Source organism: Meles meles, chromosome 5 (assembly GCF_922984935.1).
Source record: "Meles meles chromosome 5, mMelMel3.1 paternal haplotype, whole genome shotgun sequence".
Lineage (NCBI taxonomy): Eukaryota > Metazoa > Chordata > Mammalia > Carnivora > Mustelidae > Meles > Meles meles.
In genome coordinates this window covers 30,033,485-30,058,998 of record NC_060070.1, presented here as the reverse complement: position 1 = coordinate 30,058,998, position 25,514 = coordinate 30,033,485, and the positions used below count along the sequence as shown (strand labels likewise).

The 25,514-nt window shown below is 32.9% G+C and overlaps 1 protein-coding gene across 3 annotated transcripts in view; it reads left to right on the top strand.

Moving 5' to 3' along the window:
- The window catches only part of GRIK2 (glutamate ionotropic receptor kainate type subunit 2), a 657,055-nt gene extending 638,252 nt beyond the window's left edge, over window positions 1-18,803 (top strand). Inside the window, exons 16-18 of one of the 3 annotated variants that reach the window (XM_046006542.1) lie at window positions 3,856-4,106; window positions 12,877-12,963; window positions 17,084-17,167. In XM_046006542.1, coding sequence (XP_045862498.1) covers window positions 3,856-4,106; window positions 12,877-12,924 — 299 coding nt within the window. In that variant the 3' untranslated portion in view covers window positions 12,925-12,963; window positions 17,084-17,167. Of the gene's footprint in view, window positions 1-3,855; window positions 4,107-9,330; window positions 9,395-12,876; window positions 12,964-17,083 lie in introns of those variants that run through there. The other 2 variants (XM_046006541.1, XM_046006543.1) reach the window with 2 other exon arrangements.
- The last annotated feature ends 6,711 nt before the right edge of the window (window positions 18,804-25,514 follow it).

Here is a 25,514-nt window from a genome sequence, read left to right as displayed (position 1 = left end):
CACAAGGAGGACGAAAGATATTTTTGTTCTTTGCTCTCAACGTGTCCTTGAGATTTTTCAATGAGATGAAATTTCAGCCCATGTTGGATTTCAACTAGTATCTTTATAGAAATGTTTTCCCAGAATTATCAAATGATGTACCAAAGAAGTAATAATTTGGCGTTGAATTGCTGTTTCTTTAACAAAAATAATTACTTAAACTAAATCAATGACAAAATGACAAGTAAAACATGGCAAAGATTTACTGTCATCAACTATTTCCTATATTATTTTATCTTGCTAAAACCTCAAAATGAGGCATATTAATTTTGTAGCTTTGATTTAAACCAAATTCCATACACACACTACTATATTTATATTGGAAAACAACTTTGGGGAGGTTTGCTAGTAATGGGAAATTTTTATGCTTCCTGTTAAGTGCTAGAATTAGGAAGCTCAGCCATGCAAAAAATCAAGGTGTATCTATCATTTGTTGAAAAGTGGGTTGCTTCTGTTTGTCTGTTTCTTATTTTAAGAATGTAGGGGAGAATATTGTATTTGAAGATATTAGAATAAACATCCTAATGCAGTTTAATGGTAATGGTGGGTTGGTAATAAAATAATATTTTTTCAGTATTGTTCAGGTTGAGAAATAAGCTGACCCAAAGTAATACTTAGCTGAAATAAAATATTACTTAGCTGTATCAAGAATTTTCCATATTTGAAGTCTACTTTTCAAGTCACTATCACCCCTAATTTTGCTTACAATTGTACTTCTAAAAGAGAAGCCACATTTTATATTTGTCACATGTGGCCATTTTCACAAGTACTATCAGCACAAAATTTGCTTCAGCTGCTGTATTTCCAATTAAAAGATGTATTTGATGAACTGCAATTCTGCTTAAAGGGGATTTTTTTCCCTCGATCAAATATTTATTTTGCAGAGAATATGCATGGTTAATCAGAATGGTAATTCAAAGTAAGAGTGACCTTGAAACTGGTGTTAGGTTAGATGAAGTGAATTAATGAAAACTGGATAGCCCAACAGATGGCCTTAATTTATGGTTTTGAAATACACATCCGACAAACCAAAAGGACTAGGTTGTTACTCTTCCATCATGGTAAGAATGCCTCAGTCAGATACGCTCCTCATAACATGAAACGTTTGTTGAGAGCCTATTATGTGAAAAAAATATTCAGAAATGAGAATCATGTAAAAAAATATCAAGATGATAGATGTTAGAGATAAATGATAGATACACATGGATAAACATCATCTATTCCAGAGTTTATAATGTACATAAGAAAATAAGTCACATCCTAAAAGGTAAATAATAGTAATAATAAAATACTAGATGACCTAGACTGAGTGTCCAGTTAGTGAACAAGTTAGAAGGTAGACTGAGCAAGAGACCTGAAGTCTCTTAAACTGATTTTAAAAGTTTTAAATTGATTTTAAATTTAATATTTTCACCTGAGTAGCATATGGAAGAGAGTACAGCAAAGAAGCCAAAAAGCAGAAATTCTTCTATTATCATGAGGAATTAGTTGTATAATGGAAATAAAATGTTGAGTTCTAAATATAGGAATGGATAATGGTTCTTTTAAGGAAAACTGGAAAAATGTAGAGAAGCCATATACCTACACATTTCTTCTGAGTAAGATTAAGGATTATGTTAAGAAACAGCTATCCCTGGATTAGGTAGACCATCCCTCCAACTTTTTCATCAAATTACTTAGTTTCTATGATTCCCCTTGTCTTTCTGCTTTTAGCGTGACTATTCTTTCTAAGAGAATGATGCTATATTGGTCTTGTTATATTAAACAAGTTAAAACAAAATATACAGTGGTGTCCTTTATGAGGCAGAAAAGTTTCTTGATGAAGTTTTTAATCACTCTTAACAAAGATAAAGTTTTAGTATAGGTCCCAGTAGGTATATTTAAGTAAAAAAAAAAAAAAATTGCAGGCAATATTGATCTTAACCATGCAGTGTACACAGCTAAAATTGTATTCCACAGATAAAAAATATTTTCTTTTCCTATAACTGTGGCACTATGTGATGGTAATATTTCTGAGAGTTTCAGATTTTTGCATATATGATTTTATGCATTATCAAAAGTTACTGCTGCCTTGAATGACAATGTTCTGTGAATTTTTTTGCAAAAGCTTTACTAGTTTTCTTTTTTAATTGTGACATTTTGTAAAGGCAGGAAATGGATTAAAAATGAACATGTTAAATATATTTTTCAAAAAAAGCAATAATTTTACATGTACAGAAATTATCCTAACCTTTAATACTGGTGAGAACAACAGTTTACTTAATACAATATTGGATCAGCACAGTTTTTTGGTAGAAAATGGACTTCTGATACAAATATCTGTTTAAACACATGTGCGTGCACGCACACAAACCCTGAAGTGTGATTTTCCTGTTCTAATGATTTGTTGAATTATTATTATATTGTTATTATTGTTGATGTTTGTTATTAGTTAATATTTGGTTCTGGATTCTACTTGTTACTGAATTTAAATTACTTGAGGTTCCGGTTACTTTGCAACACTTGCAACAGTGGGATGTAACTGGGTGGCTTCTCCATACATACAGAGGTACACACCCGTATGTGTGTACACGTTTTACTTACTTTTTCCTGACACTCTTACACCAGGTATGTACCAGAACGATCTGTCGTGTCAGCGTACTTAGGAATGCCCACAAGTGGCTGAAATCTACTGTTCTGCATTTTGACCAAAGTTGCAAAATTTGAAAATTAGTATTTTTCTGCAAACAGAAGAACTTATGAATGAGGAGATGCAGAAAAATGGAATGTGCAGTATAGCGTTTTAGGAAAGAAGATGAAACTTTAGATACGGCTATTTCTGGGTGGGAAAAAAAGGTAACACTAGTCCCTTGGGATAGGTGTTGAAAGATGCTTGTCGTTGAGTCTTATTCTATGCTTTTGGGCAACTAATTAGAAAAGTTATTACTTATCATATAACAGCTAATACAGATGAATATCTGCCCCCATCAACATAAATAATAAATTTCATTGATACTGTTACCTCCATTGGAGAGAACATTTCCCCCAAAAAACATAAAATAATAAATAAGCTACAAAAAAAAAAACTGACAGTGTATTACCATGATGATTTTTGAAGGATCCAAGTCTGTAGAAGACCGTTATTTCTGTTATTCAGATTAAAGAAAAAATAGGAGTGAGTACCTATCACTCCCAAAGTATTAGCCTGTTGATCCTGGGAAACACAACTTTTCCCACAACATTCCTGAAAAGAGAGATTTCTGGTTTATCAATACTCTGTTTCAGTGTGGAGTGATTCCTATATATTAGCTAAATATACTTGCACTTTATCAATTTCTTTGTTAGGTTTCTACTTTGGTTTTACTTAATTTCCAGTGCTCTGAATTTCCTGCCTTTTAAAAGGAGATGATTTTTATCCTTCAAAATCAGAAAGGCATTACTTTGTGTTGTTAATTACTTCTTTCATTAAATTCCTATCCTTGGGGCGCCTGGGTGGCTCAGTGGGTTAAACCTCTGCCTTTGGCTCAGGTCATGATCCCAGGGTCCTGGGATCAAGCCCCACATCAGGCTCTCTGCTCAGCGGGGAGCCTGCTTCCCCTCTCTCTCTGCCTGCCTCTCTGCCTACTTGTGATCTCTCTCTCTGTCAAATAAATAAATAAAAAATATTAAAAAAAAAGTAAATTTCTATCCTTGGTCAGTTGTTTTTCTCTACCGAAAATAAATAATTGCATGCTCTGGAGTGTTTGAACAAAGCTCTGTCCTCTTCTCATCATGTTAACCTTTAATTATAAAACTCTGGGTTCCTTGAAAGAGTTAACATACCCTCTCTTTTCTTAGGTTCTCCATATAGAGACAAAATCACCATAGCAATTCTTCAGCTGCAAGAGGAAGGCAAGCTGCACATGATGAAGGAGAAGTGGTGGAGAGGCAATGGCTGTCCTGAGGAGGAGAGCAAGGAGGCCAGTGCCCTGGGGGTTCAAAATATTGGTGGCATCTTCATTGTTCTGGCAGCCGGCTTGGTGCTCTCAGTTTTTGTGGCGGTGGGAGAGTTTTTATACAAATCCAAAAAAAACGCTCAATTGGAAAAGGTAAATGTCACTTTTTTACGATTTAAAGCAGTTGTTGTTATAATAAAACAAACTCTTTTTGATCTTTCCAAGCAAGGGTGATGCTTAGAACGGTGACCGCTAATTGTCTTCTGCCAATCGTTAGCTAACGAAGGTTCCCAGAAAGAATCAGGAACACCCTTGTGATTTTTATTTTAAAAGAATATGATTAAATTAAAGCCAGCTTCAGAACAAGTGACTATTTCTTGAAAAAGAAATAGAGAAAAAGAGAAACTTCTGCTGCTTGAAGTTCATTGCAGTTAGTTCAATGGGGAAATGCAATTAATGAAGGAAGCAAAAATCGAAAATTGTAACATGAAGGAAAGAATACTTCTCTATAGATAAAACATGTTTTAAGGTACAATCTGGAAGAAGGTTTCAAGTTGGAGGGTAGATGAGATTTTTATTTGAAGATTTTTAGTCCAATAATTTTCTAATTGAAAAAAGAATTGTAACTTGCATGGTGGAAATTACAGTTAATTTTCTAAATTAGTGAATGTGTGGAAATACTGTCGTTCCTTTCTTGCCATTTAGTAAGTCCTTTATTCCTTGGCACCAGAATCTTTAGAAGAATATTTATAAACCTCAAATATACTGAGACTATGACATTTTTTTCTCGAGATTTTAATATACTTAGTCTTTTGTACAAATGTCTTTATGTTCCGTTCTTGAAAAATTTGTGAATCTCATTCAAATTATATATTTCTAGTGCTATAATTTCTTCCGTTCTATAAATATAAGGAATATTTATAGAAAAAGCTCTCAGATGGTACATGGAACTTTTTGTATGTAAATTGATAGCTCTGAACATGAAATACTGCTTTGCCATTTTTAAATCTTCTAGCACCTCATTTTTTTTTATATAAACATCTCTTTTGTTTTTTTTTAATAAAAAAAAGTTTTTTAGGGTTTAACCTTTAGACCCTGTGTCACAGTGAGATTATATTCTCTTTCATATTTAAGAGGTTTATGAACTGTTACTGGTAAATATGAAGAGAAAACATATGAAATTAAAGATAATATCATATATTAATATAATGTAAATATATTTTGCTAATATTCTTTGAACACGGACAACATTAAAACTATTTTTGAAAAACAAAAACATTTTCCTCTGCATTTGGTAATTTAGTTGCAATTACTTCTCCTTTCTGGAATCAAAATTTTGGATACAATATTTGTATATTTTTCCTTGACTATAGTATTTAACACTTAGAAATAATATTTTTATAAATGAGTAGTTTGAAGGTCTCTTTTTGCCCTTGAATAAAATTACCAACTCAAAAGTTTGAAGAATTTAGAAAATCATATGATTTATTTCCCCACAACATTCAAGATGGTTGTATCTGATGACTTGGGCTAAATCAAATATTTGTTGCACTGGTGTGATCAACGAATAAGTCTCAATATTTTTTTAAATCAACATATAAACTATTATTTGCCTTGGGGTACAGTCTATGAATCATCAGGTTACACACTTCACAGCACTCACCATATCACATACCCTCCCCAATGTCCATAACCCAACCACCTTCTCCACACCCCCTCCCCCCAGTAACCATCAGTTTGTTTTGTAAGATTAATAGTCTTTTATGATTTGTCCCCCTCCCAATCCCATCTTGTTTCATTTTTTCCTTCCCTACCCCTCAAACCCCCCACTCTGCCTCTCAAATTCCTCTTATCAGGGAGATATGTTTTTTATGTTATGATCCTTTCTGTAGTGTCAAAATCAGTTTTGAAATCAAATTCAAAGAACGAATCAAAGACAAAGTAACATTAACTCATCAATTTCCATTTTTACTATAATTTGGCAATATTTGTGTCATTTGGTTATTTAATACTTAAAATTAGTCCAAAAATTACAGAAGGAATTTGGGTTTTCTAATTGGAACCTCTAATCTCCATATACAATCATTTTCTTTCAGTTAGAGCTCAGTGTTAAAACCAATGAATTACTCTCTTGATACATGTGGTATCCTATTGCCCTTGTCACTTTGTGCCCTAGTCATATGATTTACCTAGGCTGTGTCTTTATGCACAATTAGTCTATAAGCTTTCTGCTAAAAACAAAATAAAACAACCCAAAAACAAAGAATGTAGAGATTTAATTCTCTAAAATAACCTTCTGCATACTTACTATAAAAACCTAGTTTGGTTGAAATTGAGCTTTCTTGAATTTTTATGGACCTGCATGACCTAAAACAATTAGGAAAAGGAAATTAATGTGTCTTTCTTGACTGAAGCAGATGAAGCAAATAAACAACTGTGTTGATATTACGTGAGGATTATTAGTCACATTCTCCAATGCTTTCACACTCTGTCTCCACATAGTTTCATAATGAAATCCAAATTCCCCAGCTTAGCAGATGAGGCATGTTAGGATGTCCCTGTCTACCATTATAGTTCAATTTTTTGTTTTTCCCCAATTTGTACCTTTATTCTAGTCAAACTAAATTACTTCCAATTTTCCAAGGTCTTTTGGCTTTTTCAAATCTTCTTCCACTTGACTTAAACAAATCTTGACCATTTTTCTGTCTGGCAAACTCCCACTAGTCATTTTAGACTGGTGTCATTCAAGACTAGGTATCAACTTGCCCAGAAAGCTTTCCTTAATCAATAGATGTAATGGCTGTGAGTATAGGACACAGCTAATTCCAGAAGGTGGTGTTGGGTTTTCATTTCCTATTCCAGTGGAAAAAACCATGATGTGCATCTTACTTTTTTTTTTTTTAACTTAGGTGATTTCAGGTACCATCATCATTCCACAAACATTTCTTACCCCTTTGAGAAAGTTAGGAAGGCATTTTGTCCCTTTTAAACCACATAAATTATTAAGTCTAGATACCTTTTCTCTGTGAAGTCTATGCATATCTCTATTCTCCCTTAGCACACTATTTTATTCATATTGGTTTCTCTGTGTGGGTGCCTCTCTCCGTATGAGACTCTCAGTTCCTTTAGGACAAAGACGCATAGTGTTGTTGGTTTGTATCTCCAAGGTCCCAAAGGGATGATCTATCTCTATCATCTATTTACTTATTTATATATTTACTTCTATCTATTCAGATTAATAATGAAGTTGATGCCAGGAAACGATTTAGAAAAGTATATCATAAAGAATAAAAAAGAACTATGTTTCTATATAGTTCAAATGAACTGTGTTTATAAAATAAATACTTATGGATTTATTAGAAGTGACCCATTTTTATTTATTGTGGTAAGTCCAGTTCTTGGACTCAATTCATTTTTTTTAAAGATTTTATTTATTTATTTGACAGACAGAGATCACAAGTAGGCAGAGAAGCAGGCAGAGAGAGAGGAGGAAGCAGGCTCCCTGCTGAGCAGAGAGCCAGATGCGATGTGGGGCTTGATCCCAGGACTCTGGGATCATGACCTGAGCCGAAAGCAGAGGCTTTAACCCACTCAGCCACCCAGGCGCCCCAGACTCAATTCTTTTTTATTTTTCTTAAGGAAAACACTTTATTTAGTTGAACTCTATAGTTTGTTTAACACATTACTTAATTTATTAAAATTAACCATAAAATATTCCTAGATTTATCACAGGATATGCATGAGGACATATAAAATTCACAGTTTATTTATACTTACAATTGTGACTTTAATTACATTTGTTAAATTTTAAAAGTGGGGTAAATATTTGTGATCATTCATTTACTCAATAATTATTTATTGAGAACTGAACATGCAAGGAATTATACTTTGCACATTGAACGTAAGCAATGATACATTATTCATAATCCTGGCCCGAATATACTTTGCTATCTCTCTTCCGTTCTCTTTCTCTATTCTCTTCCTTCTTTCTTTAGGCTATACTGTTACAGGATTTAGAAAAAAAATGAAATTTCCCATCTTTATCTAAATAGGCTGCCAGATACACACAGTTCTAGTTGAATATGAACCTTATGGATAAAATTTATGACTAATGAATTACATGCATTTTGTAAAATGTTAGGGGAACAAATAGATCTTGATGACTATAACTTTTTTATATTTTTGATAATTAGGAGTAGTGTAAGAAAGTATCATTTTTAAATGAAGAAAGGTTAAAACTGAAAGCAGAAGAAAATGCTGAATTAGATGGTCCCTAAAACTTCAAAAACCATAAATTGCATTCCTTTCAGATAACCACAAGATGGTGTATTACAATTTTGATAATACTTCATGGTTTTTATTTGATGCAAATATTAATACATCAAAGATACGTTGCCTTTCATTTATTTGAACTTTTAAAATAAGTAGGTATTTATTTTTCTGATTTTTCCAAAATATAACTTGACCATTTGGAAAGATCCTCAAAATGTTTTTCCTTTCTGAATGTGTCTGAAAAAGTAACTAATCAATACATACATTTTCTAATTGATTTTCTTCTTGCTTTCCTGTTCCCTGATTTAAAAAATATTAGTATTTAAGTTTCATTCAGCAACAATCCAAGAAACTATTATACGTCTGAGACAATTGTCAGTGAATTTCAGGTCACGTGGATTTGCTTGAAAGGTCCTATTCTCCCCTGCCACGACCCCCTTCCCCCGCTAAGTCTACTTAAACTGAAGAAAGCTACTTAAGATACAAAGTTTTATTTTCTATGATCATATGTATGATAATATATTGGTTTTGTAATTCGAAGTGATAGTAATTATTTTAATTTTAACTAAACTATTTTATGACAGAATTATGGTTCAATTCATGTTTAAAATCATTCACCATTTCTTAAATATTTTAACATGTCCTCTTTTTAAAGATGTACTTATTTCTGACTTCTGATTTCCAGAAAGAATAATAATGTAACTTACACAGTTTAATTTTTTGTCGATTTATATACAGAAATATTTTCTTTCCCTGCAATTTAAAATGGATTTGCTTGTAAAAATGGTTTTTATTGAACAGTTTGAACAAGAATCTCTGAGTTTCCTGACACAGACTTAGCAGCAAACATATTCTTTCTTATTACTTAGGTTTTAACAATATTTAGTCAAAATGTCTGAGAATTAGAAAAATAGAAAATTTATTGCTCAGATATTGAATTTGTATTGATTTGAACTTTCCTTTAAGATGATTGAAGACATTTTAAGAACTACTTGGTATTGTTGTTTGCCAGAATGTAGTACATTTTAGTCAATGTTGTTATTTGTATTACAGAACGCTGGTATGTCATATTCCAAATAATCTCTAAATAATGATGTTTTTCCAGATGCTGAAAATTTAAAAAAAAAAAATTTGAAGGGCACATAGAATATTCTTCAGTCTATAGTTGAATAACAAATATAGAAAGAAGCTGTAACTCATACTAGAAGGACCAGCAAATGAAAACAGAACAATTTGGAGGAAAAACAAAGAAAAAGTCAGAGTGGGTTAGTTTAATGCTGTAAGACTAGGGATCCTGGGCGAAAGATACTTACAAGGAAAACACTTTTCAAAGCTTGTTGGATCTGTATTTCATGGAACCAGAAGAATGAAAACAGGTTGTCACTTTCAGAATGCTAAAGAATTTGTTTTATCAGGAGCAATGCTTTTTAAAAGAGACCATTTATTGGACAAGGCATAGGAAGGCAAACACGGTTATAAATCATCAGTAAAGATTTTATTTCATATTTACCTTTTGCAAGTAATGCCTATCAACAAACCACAGAACAGCTGTGCTTTGGAAAGTTAACTGCATTTAACTTTTTAGAAGTTAGAAGTTCTATTTTCAGTATAATAAAATTTAGCCACCAAGAATGTTGCTATTCAGAAATTAAAAGTTGAAAATAGACTTTAGACAAATAGTCCATTTTGTATTGTTTTTATGTTACTGCCTTTGTCTGAGAGCAAAGCGTCTCTTAATTTCTACCAATGACCTATATAAGGATTACCTGGATGGTTTTTAAAATGTTTTTAAATATAAATATCAAATCATACTTAAAAGTGAGATGCCAATCTTTATGTTATTCACTAATCTAGTTCCAAATCATCTAAAGGATTTTTAAGTCATTAGTTTGTGATTATGCCAGTCTCTATTTATGTGCATAAATGATGTTTTAAAATTAAGATTGTAGCTAAATGAATAATAATTTTACGACCTTATTTTTATAAATGACTTAAGAGTTTCTAAAGAGTACTATCTCATTTGAATACAAAGTTACCCTGAGAACGATGCAAATATCATTATCCATATTGTGCACATTAGGATAAATGTCTCAAGGGTCAAGTGTTTCCCAAAGTCAGAGATGTCTACTCTCACACTTTTTAAGCTATATCATATTGCACAGAATGGATGTAGAATATTTAACTATTTTTCCTGATTATTTTTCTTCCTGAAGTTGCATCAATGCAATATGTAGAGTGAGAGTTTGAATTAGATAAACAGATTGTGAGCTTTGATCTTAAGCACTGTCTAGTTATTTCACTTTCCCAGACAATTATGCATGAGTTTTAGAATTAAAAAAAAAATTGGGGGCTCCTTTCTCAACTTTGGTCAACTTTGGATAAAATGACTTAACCTTTCTATACATCTCTTAAAATAAACAAATAAATGGGTTTTGAATACACCATAAAGGAAAGTGTTTTAAAATTAAGATAGTTAACATACATTGAGTCTTTTGCATATGTCTGGTGTGTAATAAGTAGCTATTGCTATAATATACTTATTATTCACAAAGCTGATGCATTTTAACTGCTGGATCTTAAAAAGAGAGAGTTTCCTGGAATTCAACATTAGATATTTGGATGTTATATGTTTTGTTGAAAATTGTATCATTATGACTGCTAGCAAGAAAGTGATGATTAACATTGCTTTTGCTTAAAATGCATTCCATAGCTGTATTGACTAAAGTGGTGTTGAATCTTGTCAGATTTTATTCATTGATTTTTCGAGTTTAAGTAGGGGAAAGTATAAAAATGTGTAATGATGCTTCATTTTTCTCTGACTCACTGTATTTGCTAAATGCAATATAAAGATATTCAGTAAACCGTTTCTGTAAGAATCAAGGTTTCTGAGAATATTTTCATCTTTTGTTAAGTTTATCATTGCAAAATAACCCCACCTAAAGCATAGGATGCTTTGTTATTTTATTCATTAAAAAATGTATTTCTTTGTGCCCCGTATTTTTTTCTGTCTGATTTATTACTTACTATTCAAAAATTAACATTGATTAAGAACAGAGTCCAGGTAAAAGGCTCCACTGAAATTCAAGTCACTGTTCAGGAGGTGGGCTGATATAATAAAAGCATTCATAGAATGTTAATCAGGAGGACAGCACTCTTCTTTGAGCTCTGATATCAGTTATATGCATAACCTTGGGTAGATAACTTGACTTCTTGAGTTTGAGTTTCTCTAGCTGTAAAATTAAAGTGATGATGTAATAATCATCAGGCCAAACCTGATGGTAAAAGGTCCCGTCTGACTGCGCACAGCTAATCTAAATAACATTTTTTTCCCCAAAATGAGAGCCTCTCTGGAACTGAGTATCAAGATCAAAGTTGCTATATACATTTTTGACATGAGTGTCTTAACTAGTCATTTTCCATCTCTCATTGCTTCACTGTTACATTCATTTAGCCTGAGGTCAATTTATGCTTCTGATGTATAGCATTAGTTCTTTGATATTTTAAAAATCTTGTCATTTAAAAAGAGTATAAATCAAAAGGAATGTATCATATTAAATGACAAGTATTTTCCTCATTTAATTCAGCAATATTTATACAAAATATCATGATTATGTTCTATATAGTTTTATGCCATTTTAGTTATTATTTAGTTGATTTAGTTATTACGTAATGTGGGATAATTTTATTCAGGGATCCTCAGTGACTGTTCCGATTTGTCTTTATGACATGTGACTTGGAATTCTTGGTCAAATGGCCTAAGGCTTCAGAAATTAATTAGAAAAATATCTGAGAATGGACTGGCTATCCATACTCAGTTAACAATTTAAAGGACAAACACAAAACGAGTTTAGTTAATATATGCTAGTGTATATTAGAATATTGAGCTACAATCTGATAAAAGTAGCTTGAAGATATTTTGGTGGGATTTCCAATAGGAACTGTATGCAAAAATGGTTAGAAATGATTCTGAATGGATATTGGAGTCTCATTTAGTTCATTTTATACTATCAAAGAATAGAATAGCAAGACATATAAAATAGTTTCCTCCTTAAAAATATAAATACACAGTGCATAATATCTTATGATTATTTTGCCTTTGGGAGATAAATGACTACATATATTCAACATGAAAGTGACGAGTTTCAGAGTTTAAAAATTCAAATTGGTTATTTTTCATCAGTTGCTGCTTTTTAAAAGAGACCGCTAAATATAAAGATCTTAACTTAAAAACGTAGTTTATGTCAGTGTTCAGTGTGGAACATATTTACACCTAGATTTGTACTTTTTAAAAAGTCATGTGCTTTGCCAAGTGCTGTCACATCATGTGATCATATAAACACATCTATAAATTAGAAAGTTAAGCTATTAAGAATAAATTATTCTATACACCAGTAATGATATTCTTGAGAATATTTTCCTGTGGATTATTGTCTTATTATACTCAAAATAAAAATACAGCTTTGTTAAAAAAACAATGTAAATATAGCCAAATCTATACTTTTTAAGTTTTCCAGACCTTCATCATTTCTAGAATTAGTGATGTGTAAATACAGGTTGCCTCATTAAATATAGTAAATTTGATAATGAGTTTTACTAATTTCAATGCAATTATACATGCTAACAGCTCAAAGATTTAAATTTTCATTTTCAGGAATCTTCTATATGGTTAGTGCCACCCTACCATCCAGACACTGTTTAGTAAACTTTTGAAACTTACTAAAAGAGGTTTTTAATAATGGTTAGTATCCTTGTGCCTTTCTTTTTTCTTTTTGTAGTCTGTTATATTAATGTGGAGAAACATTTTTGTGGTTGTTTTCACCCTAAGAAACTTACCTTATTTAATGACACAACTTGTGGTTTTCCATTCTTAAGGAAAAGTGACTTTAAAAAAAAAGCAACATAGTTTCTTTTTCTTCCTCCCCGCACCCCCCTCCCTCCTTTGCCTTTGCCTGACTTTCTCCCTCCCTCCTATATTCCCTTCTTCATTTCTTCTCTTTCTGTTGCTCTCTCATTTTTTTTTTAATTCTTTCTTCTGCTCTCCCTTCTCTTTTCCTCCTCCCTTCCCCCTTCCACCCCCTCCTGCTTTTCCTTCTTTTTTATTACAAGTCAGGAGACTCCTGTTAAATGTCCTTGGGTTTTTCAAAGCCTTATTTCATAGTTCAACAAAGAGACGTTTTTTCAAAATTCCAATTATTATATGAAGTAGGAAAGACATTGTCTCTTGAATAACAACATTAGAACTTCATTTAAAAGTTAGACATAGTAATTTTTGGCCACACACAGCACAGAGAAACAACTATAATCCACAAGCATATCTATGGTTTCAACTTTAGATTCTTACCTAGATTACAATATGCAATCTGCATTGTAAAGCTTAAAAAAAGTAAAGAACATGTATTTGCCTGGTGTCACAAATGAACAGTATTTTATAATATCATTAAATTCTTTAAATTTCCCATGTTGTTGTTAAACTCTTGCTTGGGTCTTAAGGTTTTCATGGTTTTGTGAAGGATTAGAAATAATTCTACATGTGAAAAGAGAACCTGTGGTCTCCCAGTGACTTTATTAGTAACCTAAAATAAAACTATTTCTTAGGTAAATGGACAGTGATATATCAAAAGAACTGGTAAAATTCAGCTCATTCAGAGAAAAAAAATGTAATAAAAGTAGTAATTTGACATTAAATAACCAAAGCTATTGTTTGGTTGATTAAAGGCTGTCTGATTAAAATGTTCACTTTCTAATAGCTTTGTAGAATAGATAAAGCTTAAACGGTAATGGTGGGGTTACATGTTTATAATCTCCAGAGTTTCTAAATTTGTAAATATAATTCATTTAAGATAATTTAATTTATAAAAGATGAAAGTATTGTGATCTTTGATGTAGGTTTCTTACCTACATTTTATATTATGCAGCATTATAAATGTTATGTAATATATAAAATTGTCTAAAAAGAACTTCATATGATTTTATTTGTAGTGTGAAGTTAATTGTAGGGTACTAAGTTCAGTTTACTCTTTAACTTACTAGAAATAAAATTGAGTCATTTCATCATTGGATGCAAATATATATAAGACTTTTTATCCAAAGGAAATCAGTTGTGTAGGCCACTCTCTTAGTATGGACAAAAAATTAATTAATATATCTATGCCATTATTTTTTGGAACTAATAATATTCAAAATATCTATAAATCGAGTTTTCCAAGAAGAGGGTGTGATCAATTATTTAACATATGGGAAATTTATTCATTTTAAACGAAGGCTTATTTCAAACAATTCAACATTATACACATCCTATAACATTTTAAAGTGTCATTGGCATCAAGTTCTGACCTTGTTATATTATCTAATCAATTCTTCTGTTAAATGTTTCAACAGAGAGCCAAGACTAAGTTACCTCAAGACTATGTATTCTTCCCCCTTTTGGAGTCAGATTTTTCCATTTCTACAGTGTTGTCATCATCACCATCTTCATCATCATTATCATCATGTTCTTAATAAGTACATCTAATAGTAGGTATTAAGCAATGAGAAACACTGTGTCCATATACTGGCTGTCAGGTGTCATATAAATCCTTTAATAAAAATATAGTTCATGAGCTTCTGAACTGTATAATTTAACACATTATAAATAATGCATGGCAGTAACTGAAGTTAATGGGGAATTCATGTGTAGCATTTAATCATCACCCATTATAAGTACTAATAAATTAATATCTTTACTAATTTAATATTATTAAACAAATACCAAAAGTTTTACCTTGATTAGTCAGGTCTCTTGTATACATGCATTTTACCGAGCTTCTGAAAAAACTTTCTTAAGCAATTGAATTAAACGGATTGTTAAGTAAGAATTCAAATATTAGGGTCATGTGTAGCTATAGTTAAAATCCAGTCAAAGTTTAAAGAATACACGTATGTTCAGTCAGTGCCATGAAAACTTGATTTCTGCTCTTTACAATTTAGTGAGAGGGATACATTGAAGTCCCTGAGGCCAGATAGAAAAACATGATAATGAGTGCCAAATACTAAAGGGACAAAGCCAAACTGAGTGAAAATAATGAGCCTGGTCAGTTGGAAAGTGATTGCTGAATAAGTTAAAAAGGGACACAAGTCCTGAGGTAAAGGGGTAAAGTTGGATTGATATGAAGGATGAAAGAACTCTGCAGGCTCCTAGAGCAAGGAAAAGCAAAGGAGAAACACCTTGCTTGCAGAGAAAGAGTGTGTGTATAGAGAAAAGAAATGGGGAGGGTGGAGAGGAAGGAGGAAATCTAAATCAGAGAAGTCATAATGGGGGTGGGGGAGCAGATTTAGATTTTACTTGTTTCTTAAACAAAGAAATGCTATTAATAACAGGTTTAAAAATAGATTTTTCTGTGTCTGTGAGCCTTTTGGAAAGGAATATTCCAGATAGAGAGTTGAGAAGACCACTAAGGAAACTGTTCAGGAACCCATAAAACAGAAATGAGGATAAGGCCAGGAATGGACAAGAAGATACAAAGACAGGGTCAAAAATCACAAAACTGGGTTATCAGGATATCTTACTGGCATCTCAGGTATGAACTGTAGAAAGTGGCTTCCCTTTTCTCTGAATCAGTTTTCTGTCACAGAGATGCTTACTTTAACTCGAAGTATTAGTTTGAGTGTCACAAAAGATTATGCATGCAAAATATTAAAAAATAAACCACATATATGTTATTAAATATTATTTGGAATTAGCCTAAACTGATAAACGATAAAGCAGCAACACCTAAAGCAAAAAATAAGTCTACACATGCTAATTTGATTAGGTTTATTTCATTATGTTTTCATATCTCTTTTTGGAATTGTGTAAATTTTTCATATTTGTCCACATTTTTGGTCATTGTCCACATTTTTAGTTCTTGCACAGAAAGAGCCTAAGTCTCAGCCCATCTGAATTACAACTACAATATGCAACTGGTTCATGAATCTGATTTATATGTAACTAACACACGTGTATCTCGATTAGTTGGGGAAGAAGACTAATAAAATTCTGTCTCACATATATGAGTCTGTAATAGGAATCATGAGGAATGTGTAATAATGAGCCCCAGATACACAGAATTTCTAGCAAATCTATTGCCAATGAAATGGAAATTAAAAATAATATTTATAGGGTCATTTTTTTCTTGATGGGATAAATTATTTGCCAGCTTTTGGTTATCAAGCTGATGTTGACCAAAAACAGTTAATACCTGTTCATGTACTTTTAATGTGCTGCAGTTTGTCATTTCATGATTAAATCATATTTGTTTGTAATCATCATCAATAGTTTTGTAGGCACAATCCCACAAAGATATACTGAATACCAGAAATTTTCCATGTTTTTATGTCTAAATGTGTGAGTACTATTTTTGTTCTGTTTTGAGATGCACAATGAAGAATCCATGTTTAAAGAAAATTTTCATATGTCATGTTGTGATCTAAAAAAGAAGGACATTTCTTCTAATCTGTTAAAAGATCAAGAATGGATTTCTGCTTGATTTGTGTATATGTGTTTGTATTTAAATTTTAAGGTAGATCTATATTTTACGAAGTTAATCAATTTTACATCTGAAAATCCTATTCAACATAGACATATTCTATGCATTCCTTGTTGGCAGTTTATTTCACTATCAGGTGGAGATTTTCTTTAAACTAGCCCACTTTACTAAGATACTTTAATGATCACCCGTTGTATGTTATAAGTGCAACAACCGCTATCACTTTTATAATGAAAGTTTTCAAACCTTCAAGGCTGCTATGTTGACAAGTCTCTTGAAAGTGATTTTTGTATTGTTGTTGAGCAGTTGCAGCTGATCTGTTTTGTAATATCTCATTCTCTGTGTTATTCTTAGAGGTCCTTCTGTAGCGCCATGGTGGAAGAGCTGAGAATGTCCCTGAAGTGTCAGCGCCGGCTGAAACACAAGCCACAGGCCCCGGTTATTGTGAAAACAGAAGAAGTCATCAACATGCACACATTTAACGACAGAAGGTTGCCAGGTAAAGAAACCATGGCATAAAGCTGGGAGGCCCAACACCCAAGCACAAACTGTCGTCTTTTTTTTTTCCAAACAATTTAGCGAGAATGTTTCCTGTGGAAATATGCAACCTGTGCAAAATAAAATGAGTTACCTCATGCCGCTGTGTCTATGAACTAGAGACTCTGTGATCCTAGCAGTTGCAATGATCAGACTTGATTTACAAGCATCATGGATCAACCAAGTTACACTGGGTTACACTGTTTATCATGGGTTCCTCCCTTCTTTTGAGTGAATGTTACATGCGCATTTTGTGGCTGGTTTCAAATGCAGTCCAGTGAGAAATTACAGGTTCCTTTTGAAATCCAACTGTTGCCAGGAGGTGGAATATCAATGCCCAAGGGTAACCGGTAAAAAAAAAAAAAAAAAAAAAAAAAAAATCATTAAGCATAAAAATACTTGGAATCAGCAAAAACTGTAGTGTTAGAAGAAACAGTACAGTCTTCTGACACCCAGGTAATAGAGGTGGTGATGTTCCTAGCTCCCAGCTACTCAGTATAATGATCATCTGAATAGACGATATGTTTTTATAGGATGTGAAAAAAAATGTAATGAGAAACAAATCTGAATTTCATGGCAAGTGGAATATAAAGCAAATATTCATCAGTGTTTTTCTTTTTTTCTTTCTTTTGACAGTCTGTGTCACTGATAAAGAGAGAAATGTCAATTACTAAGGCAATAATGTTTTTTCTTAAATTTACTAAGGCAGGAGATTTAACATACAACTCTACCAGATCCCTACCTATCCCTTTACACCTTTTCCCCAACCCCATCCCAAGAATAAAAAAGCAACAGTTGGTTCAGAGATTCTGAATTAATAAGGACGATGTTTTGCAATCTTTGTCGTAAGTTGTAAAGAGGGCTGAGTATCGATGGTTCTGTGGAAGACTGAAGCTTTCATTCTAACATTCAGATATGTTAACCTAAACCCTCGTTCCTGTTATAAACGAACTTGATGGAGCCTGGGCAGATCTTGGTGAAAGGAGAAAGGGGACTGGTCAACCATAGAAAAGTATGTGTGGAGAACTTTGAAGTGGACTGCATTTATCAATACAGTCACAATGTTAAATGAACAAAATTCTTGAGCAGTTTTTTTCAAAAAAATGTTCAGGTTTATTTGTGGAAATGCAAGATTTCTATGAAAATAGTTTTTGTATGGAAATTTTTGTAATACTTTTTATCAACAAAATAAGAACATGTGTTCCTGTCAGGGGTGTGATGTCAAGCATGAATGGTAGTGCGTGTGCACCACCAACGTTTGGTGAAAACTATTTTTATCAAGAAAAAAAGGAATCATAGAAGAGAAATATTTTCAAGTTAGATAATATAAAAGCTAGGTGCACTACCACCATTGCTTACCATGCCACACCCCGGGTTTCCACGAGGCTGAAAACATACTGTAATGAACAATTGTGTGTAAAATGGTAAAGACACAGACCTCTTGACAACATTGTGATAACAGTTGAGTGCACACAGTTTGCTGTTTGAATCCAATGCACAAAATTAAAAAAAAATCATTAAAATTATGTCCATTTTACTTTCAGCTTTGACTTTCATTTTTCTCTTGTATATGTATAAGAATGCACAATATGTTCATTGCTCGAGGGGAAGACCATTTCCTGAAGTCTTCTAGGTCATCAAGGATGGCCGCTTTTGAACCGCCTGGAGAAAAGAAGAAAAAGGCTCAGTGATGAACTACAACAGATGTAGGAAAAGCTGGACTGGGATGGAACTTGGAATCTTTCAGTTTAGGATAGTTTAAATGAGAAAAATGGCAGTTCCAGAAGCAGCAGTCATGATCTTGCTTCTTCTATGAGTGGATATTGACTATATTCAATAGGGTTATTTAAGACTGTATGGTGTTTACTTATATGATATTTGAAGTTCAACTTATGTCCAAGTTGAGAATTCCTTTGTGCATCGATAATTCAGTGTAACTCAGCAAAAGGAGAGATAATATCAATATTTAGTAATGGTGTGGGTTAGATGTTAACATCCTATCAGAATTTCTTTAAAGCAAAAAAAGGTAACCATTTTAATGACAGATGACCCAATAAATAAACAAATAAATAAATAAATAAGAAAAAGCTCTGTATTTTTTAAACTCATAGAAGTTGCATAATCAAGTTGCTAATATCTGATTAAATTAAAAATTAAATGCCCAAGTATTTTCAAAATTTCTAGTGTCAGCTTTTTTTGATTAAAATGTGTATTTCAATGATAATTTGTCCCCAGATTTAATTTTAGAGAGTTACATAGCCACTACTAAAAATCTCAGCATTGTTTTTTTTTTACATGGTAAATAACTTCAACATAGCTCATAAAAATGTTCAAATTTTGTATGATATTGTTTTTATCAATCAGACTCTAATCATATTTTAAAGCATTTTTAAAGTTCAATTCTTCATTATATTAAACAAACTTAATAATAGGCCAGAAATGACAACTTTAATTTTTTTAAGTAGTCAAGAAATAATTATTTCAATTGTAAAATGTGGCAATTATTTTATTCAAATATTAAATTTAACCATTTTGAAAAGTGTAAAAAAAACTGCTGTATTTTTACTCTAATGGTAATCTAGGATATATAAACACTGTGTAATTTTAATTTTTATTCATTTCCTAAATGGTTTCTACGTTAAAGCCAAAACAGATAATTCCCTACTTAATAGGTGCTTAGGCATATATGAGATACTATATTTTTTTTTTGAGATACTGTTCTTAATCTTAATAAAATCTTTATTACTTTCAAAATAAATTCAACCAGTAAAAAAAAATGTGTCCACTTTCTGGGAAGGTAGTATATTGAAGTAAGCATTATTCTCTAGCAAAACACTTAAATTATAAGAAGAGAAGGTTGAGAACATGTGTTACAATGAAGAACATAATGTGACAACTTCAGGTAATCAACGGAGGTACATATACCACAAATAACTCTAGCAATTAAGAAAGATGAGGGGGGATATATTTACATATGCCATAACTAAATGACCCTAACCAGATGAAAATACCAATGATTTATATTAGTATATGTATATACACACACAAATCTGTATTTGTAACATATATATATATTACAGCTGAATAACCCTAACAACTAGGAGAATACCAAGGAACTTTTCACATATTTACAGATGAACAACCCTAACCACTATGAGAACATCAAGTGGTTATATTTTATCTAACAAATACAGTAACTTGGATAAGGATATTTTATTAATTAAAATGTTTCTAAATTTTGCAACTCAGTTACATTTTTATACAAGTTTCTTGTTATTATTGAATGGGCATATATATTAAACACTAATGATTTAAAAGTATTTTAGCACAATGATACTTTTTAATATTTGTTTATTATGAAATATGCATACAACAAATTGTATACAATTGTACAGCAACATCACAGTATCACAGCATTTGGTTGTTGGGTGCACCAAAAATTGTTCCCCGGACATAGGCTGTAGGCTTACTGCTGTTCACCTCCAACTCTGAAAGGTAAATTTAAGCAGAGTACTGTCATAGAAGAGAGTGCCTGGTTGTTTCAAACAGGTCACAGAATATACAAGAAGAACTTCATCTGTGTCTGATTAAGGAAGGCAAAGTATGAATGACAATATGGAATAGGCTCACCTGAGATTATCTTTTCAGCTTTAAAAGGTGGTACAATGACAGTGAGGATTTTGATCATGACAATACTGAATGTATCTGTAATTTGAATCACACTGATGACTGTGGACTGATGATTGGCTGTCTATGTCTGCAGCATAATTATTATTGTGAGATTCCTACCTTCATTTGCCTCCTCAGGATCCCCTTAATCTCAAGTGTATTGAATCTTCTGTTGCTTCTAATATATGTCCTCTCTTTTCTAGGTTTTTTCTCTGGTTTTGGTGGCTTCTTGAGAATTCCAGGACAGGTCCATTTTTTGCGATATTTTTTTTTTTTTTGAGATATTTCTGAAAAAGGCTGTATATGTCTGAATGCTTTTATTCTATGCTCATGAATAATTGTTGGTTTTGCTGGGTATAAATTTCTAAATTGAAAATAATTTTCCTAGATAAATTTCAAGATATCCTTTCATTGCTTTCTTACTTCTAGACTACTGTGGAAAACCTTAAAATCATTCAGATCCCTGATGTTTTGTAATTTTTCAAGCTCTCTTTTAGGTTTGTATTCTCAGCATCGTGAAATACCCAAGTAATAGGCATATATCTACTTTTATCCATTGTGCTGGGCTCTTGATAATTTTTTCAGTTTAGTCTTGTTGTCCTTGAGATTCGAGAAAACTTTCTGAACCATCACTTTGAGGATTTGCTTTTCTCTGCTTCCTGTGTTCACTCTGACAACTTCTTTTAACATGAAATTATTTTGATTTTTATGAGTTCTTATTTTATGGCCATAATATCTTCTCATATCACAGAAAACATTAATAGCAATCCTATGACATTCCCTTCTTCCTGAGAATAATTCTGTTTCTACCTAGTTGCATTTGTCCTACTTGCTTGTTTGGATTCCTATCTTCTGTTTTAGAGGTTTTCTTCAAATGTTTAATTCTTAGCAACCTGTTAATGATTAACAAAAAATGACTAAAATCTGAGTTGGAAGTTCTATATGCACAGAGGTGTAAGGAAGAATATTTATCTAATTTGAGCTTTTCTATAGACTAATCTAATTGGGCTATTTGTTGATGAATCCTTCAAAATGTCCATATCTTTGGATCTTTCCTCTTGGGCCTGTTAGATTCTCATGAAAAGTTTCTTTTAGTTTCTTGCCTAGAGATTAAGGCCCTGACTGCCAGTGTTCTGGTAAGCATTGTTTTTGTTGTCTGTGTTGTTGTTTTTTAAGGCTTTATTTATTTATTTGACAGACAGAGATCACAAGTAGGCAGAGAGGCAGGCAGAAAGGAGGAGGGAGAAACAGGCTCCCTGCTGAGCAGAGAGCCCGATGCGGGGCTCGATCCCAGGACCCTGAGATCATGACCTGAGCTGAAGGCAGAGGCTTAAACCACTGAGCCACCCAGGCTCCCCTGTTTTGTTTTGTTTTTTAATATAATTTTATTTTTTCAGTGTTTCAAGATTCATTGTTTATGCACCATGGTAAGCATTGTTTAAGAGAACTGGAGTTCTTCACTCTCTGAATTCAGAACTAAGGTCACTTAACCACCTGTTTCAAATTTAGTAATTGGGCTTTCAACCGGACCTGGCATCCTCTAGCCTGGAGTACTGTGTTTTTTTCTCTTTTGAGAATAACACTATCATTTTGCTGAATTGGTGGAGAACAGGCACCCAGAGGTGAAGAAGAGGGAGGGGAGGGATACAGGGATCCACCATTTTCAAAATACATTTAGGAGGTCCTCCTTATTGTATTCTCTCTTCTCTATTACTAGTTATTAATGTGGTTAGCACAGCTGGTTCCTGTGCCTTAAAGAATTCTGTGATACAGCATGCCTGTGTGGTTCAGTGAGTTAAGCAACTGCAGTCCGCTCATGTCATGATCGTAGAATCCTAGGAGGGAGTCGGGCTCCCTGCTCAGTGAGGAGTTTGCTTGACCCTCCCCCCTTTCATGCTCTCTCTCTCTCTTATTCTCTCTCTCTCAAATAAATAAACAAAATATTAAAAAAAAAAGAATTCTGTTATACAATCTGATTGGTTGACAGCTCTTCACACTGCCCACTTTGAATTCTATTTTCTCGAATCTGCTTAGTTAACTACCATTTGTTCATAAGCCTATCTCCTTCTAAAATTTTGTGAAATTTTCACCTCTCTGTTTTTATTCTTGGAGTTTTATGCATTAAAAAAATCTGTCTACTGTAATTTTTATGGTTGAGTAAGGAGCAAATGTGATGCATCCATTCAATCCTTCACTCTTCACTGGAACAAGACTTCATGTTAAAGAAAATATTATGCAGAAATACAATATAGGGAGCAAATCAAAACTAGGAATGCTCTGGTTCGAATACAACAGAGAGAGAACAGACCTTGCTTTTCAAATTGTAAAGGACATAATATTGCCAATGTTTTCTTTTTACTAAATAATCTAACTCTGTATTTAAAGGGGATACATTCACCATAAAAATGAATTTCACAAAATGGAGTCCAAGAATATTTCTGAAATGGGGAATACTTCTATTTTAGTATCTGTCAAATAATGCTAAATTTGGAAGCTAGTGTAATTTATACTCTAAGGGCTTAGGTCTAATTCAAAACATTCCAATTTCTATTATATAAAGCTCAAGAAACATGTGTTATAATGCAGATAAGAAACACTTTGTTAGTGAACCATGCTGAACTGTAAGATTTTAAGAATTCCTCTTTAATGTATTGCCTTACACTGTATCTTGCTTTCACATTTATTATGAGGGTAACTTAAAAAATGTTTATAACCAAATATATCCCTCCTCTTTCAAAGGAGAATTGCTGTTTTCCTATATTTCAGCTGGAGATTTCTATAATATTATACTTCCCAAAATATAACACTCTCAATTACCAGTACAGTTTACCTTAAAGTCAATCTGTAGAGTTTAGTACCTAATCCAACATTATTAATACACTGAAAAATCTATCATAGATTATATATCTAACTCACTTTTATCAAAATGCATACGGTAAGAGCAGAAATAAAAGACACACAGCACATATGCTCCTTCTATAATATTTTAAATGTTTTTTTAAGACATTTACCTATATCCCAGCTTCTAATTTAAGATTTTTACATAGTTTAGGATAGTTGCTATACCTCCAGCCCCTGTATCCACATTTCTACAAGGAGGGAGGAACAAAAGGAAACAAAAAAGTCTTGTTTCTTTCTTTTAAGGTAACATATCACACACAAGTCGTATGTTACCTTGGTCAACTTAGTCATATGCCCACAGGTAGTTGTAAGGTAGGTTAGGAAATGTAGACTTGAATCAGGAAACCATGTGTCAGCTAAAAAGTCAAGGGTTCGACCACGGAGGAAAATGTATAAATAAGCATTGGAAATAGACTACAATCTCTGCCATCCCCGGTGTTTTATAGTCTCTCACCCAGCCCACTAAAACTGACCTTGTACTTTTAACCCCCTATTTTGCTCACTTACCACTCTTATGCTCTCTGCCACCACCTTTCTCACTCCCTCTCGTTGTCAGATACTCTGATATCTTACTGTTTTCCTCTACATTCCTATATCTTTTTCCCTCATGGAAACCTGGGTTTTCCTTTATAACATTATTTGTTTGAAACACAACAAAAGAAGTAGTTCCCAGTTTCTTCACTCTGCAGAATACCTTTCACTTACGGTAACTGTTACTTCGATTCCCAAGATACTCTTTCTCATTCTTTAAAAAATTGGACACCTCGGTTCGAATTGGCCTGTTAGTCTCTACCTTGCCAACATTAATCGATTAAATGTGTGCCTATTTGTTTATATGAAAAAGAACAACGAATTTACATTATAAACCAAGCTTTGTGTTAGATACTCTGTGTACAGTGCTGATCGAGAAGGAGACGTTTTGCTTGATGTCATAATTTAGAGGAGGGTGATCTTAATCAAAATGCTAAATACATAAATAGAAATTATAAAATGATTTCAAAGAAGTGTTCCTTTTGTTAGATTCTGATGAATGATGGGACTTTCCTCAGTAGCCCTCAGGCAGCACAATTAAAGAGGTAAATATATGAAAAATTGGTTTATATGTATAAAAGATTCACAGATAAGCATATATTGTCATAATGAGACATATTATTGATTTGTATCTTCTTCCCATGAGTATATAACTTCTACTGACTTCAAACCCTGGCACAGGGTAGGAGTCTTCCAGGTGTGGAGAACATATACTAAGATGTTAACTGTATTATTAGAACATTACTGCCATTCTATTACTCAGGGTGGCAATTTCCCAATATCTGCAAAATATGACATCAAAACTTTACCCAAATTTTTCTTGAACAGATGCTATTCCCATTTGTGTTGATTTTTTCCCTTTGTCCTCACATAGGTATAAGAAAAAATTTCACCACTGCACCCCCCGCCTTTTTTTTAAAGATTTTATTTATTTATTTGACAGAGAGAGACCACAAGTAGGCAGAGAGGCAGGCAGAGAGAGAGAGGAGGAAGCAGGCTCCCCGCGGAGCAGAGGCTCCCCGCGGAGCAGAGGCTCCCCGCGGAGCAGAGAGCCCGATGCGGGGCTTGATCCCAGGACCCCGAGATCATGACCCGAGCTGAAGGCAGCGGCTTAATCCACTGAGCCACCCAGGCGCCCCACCCCCCG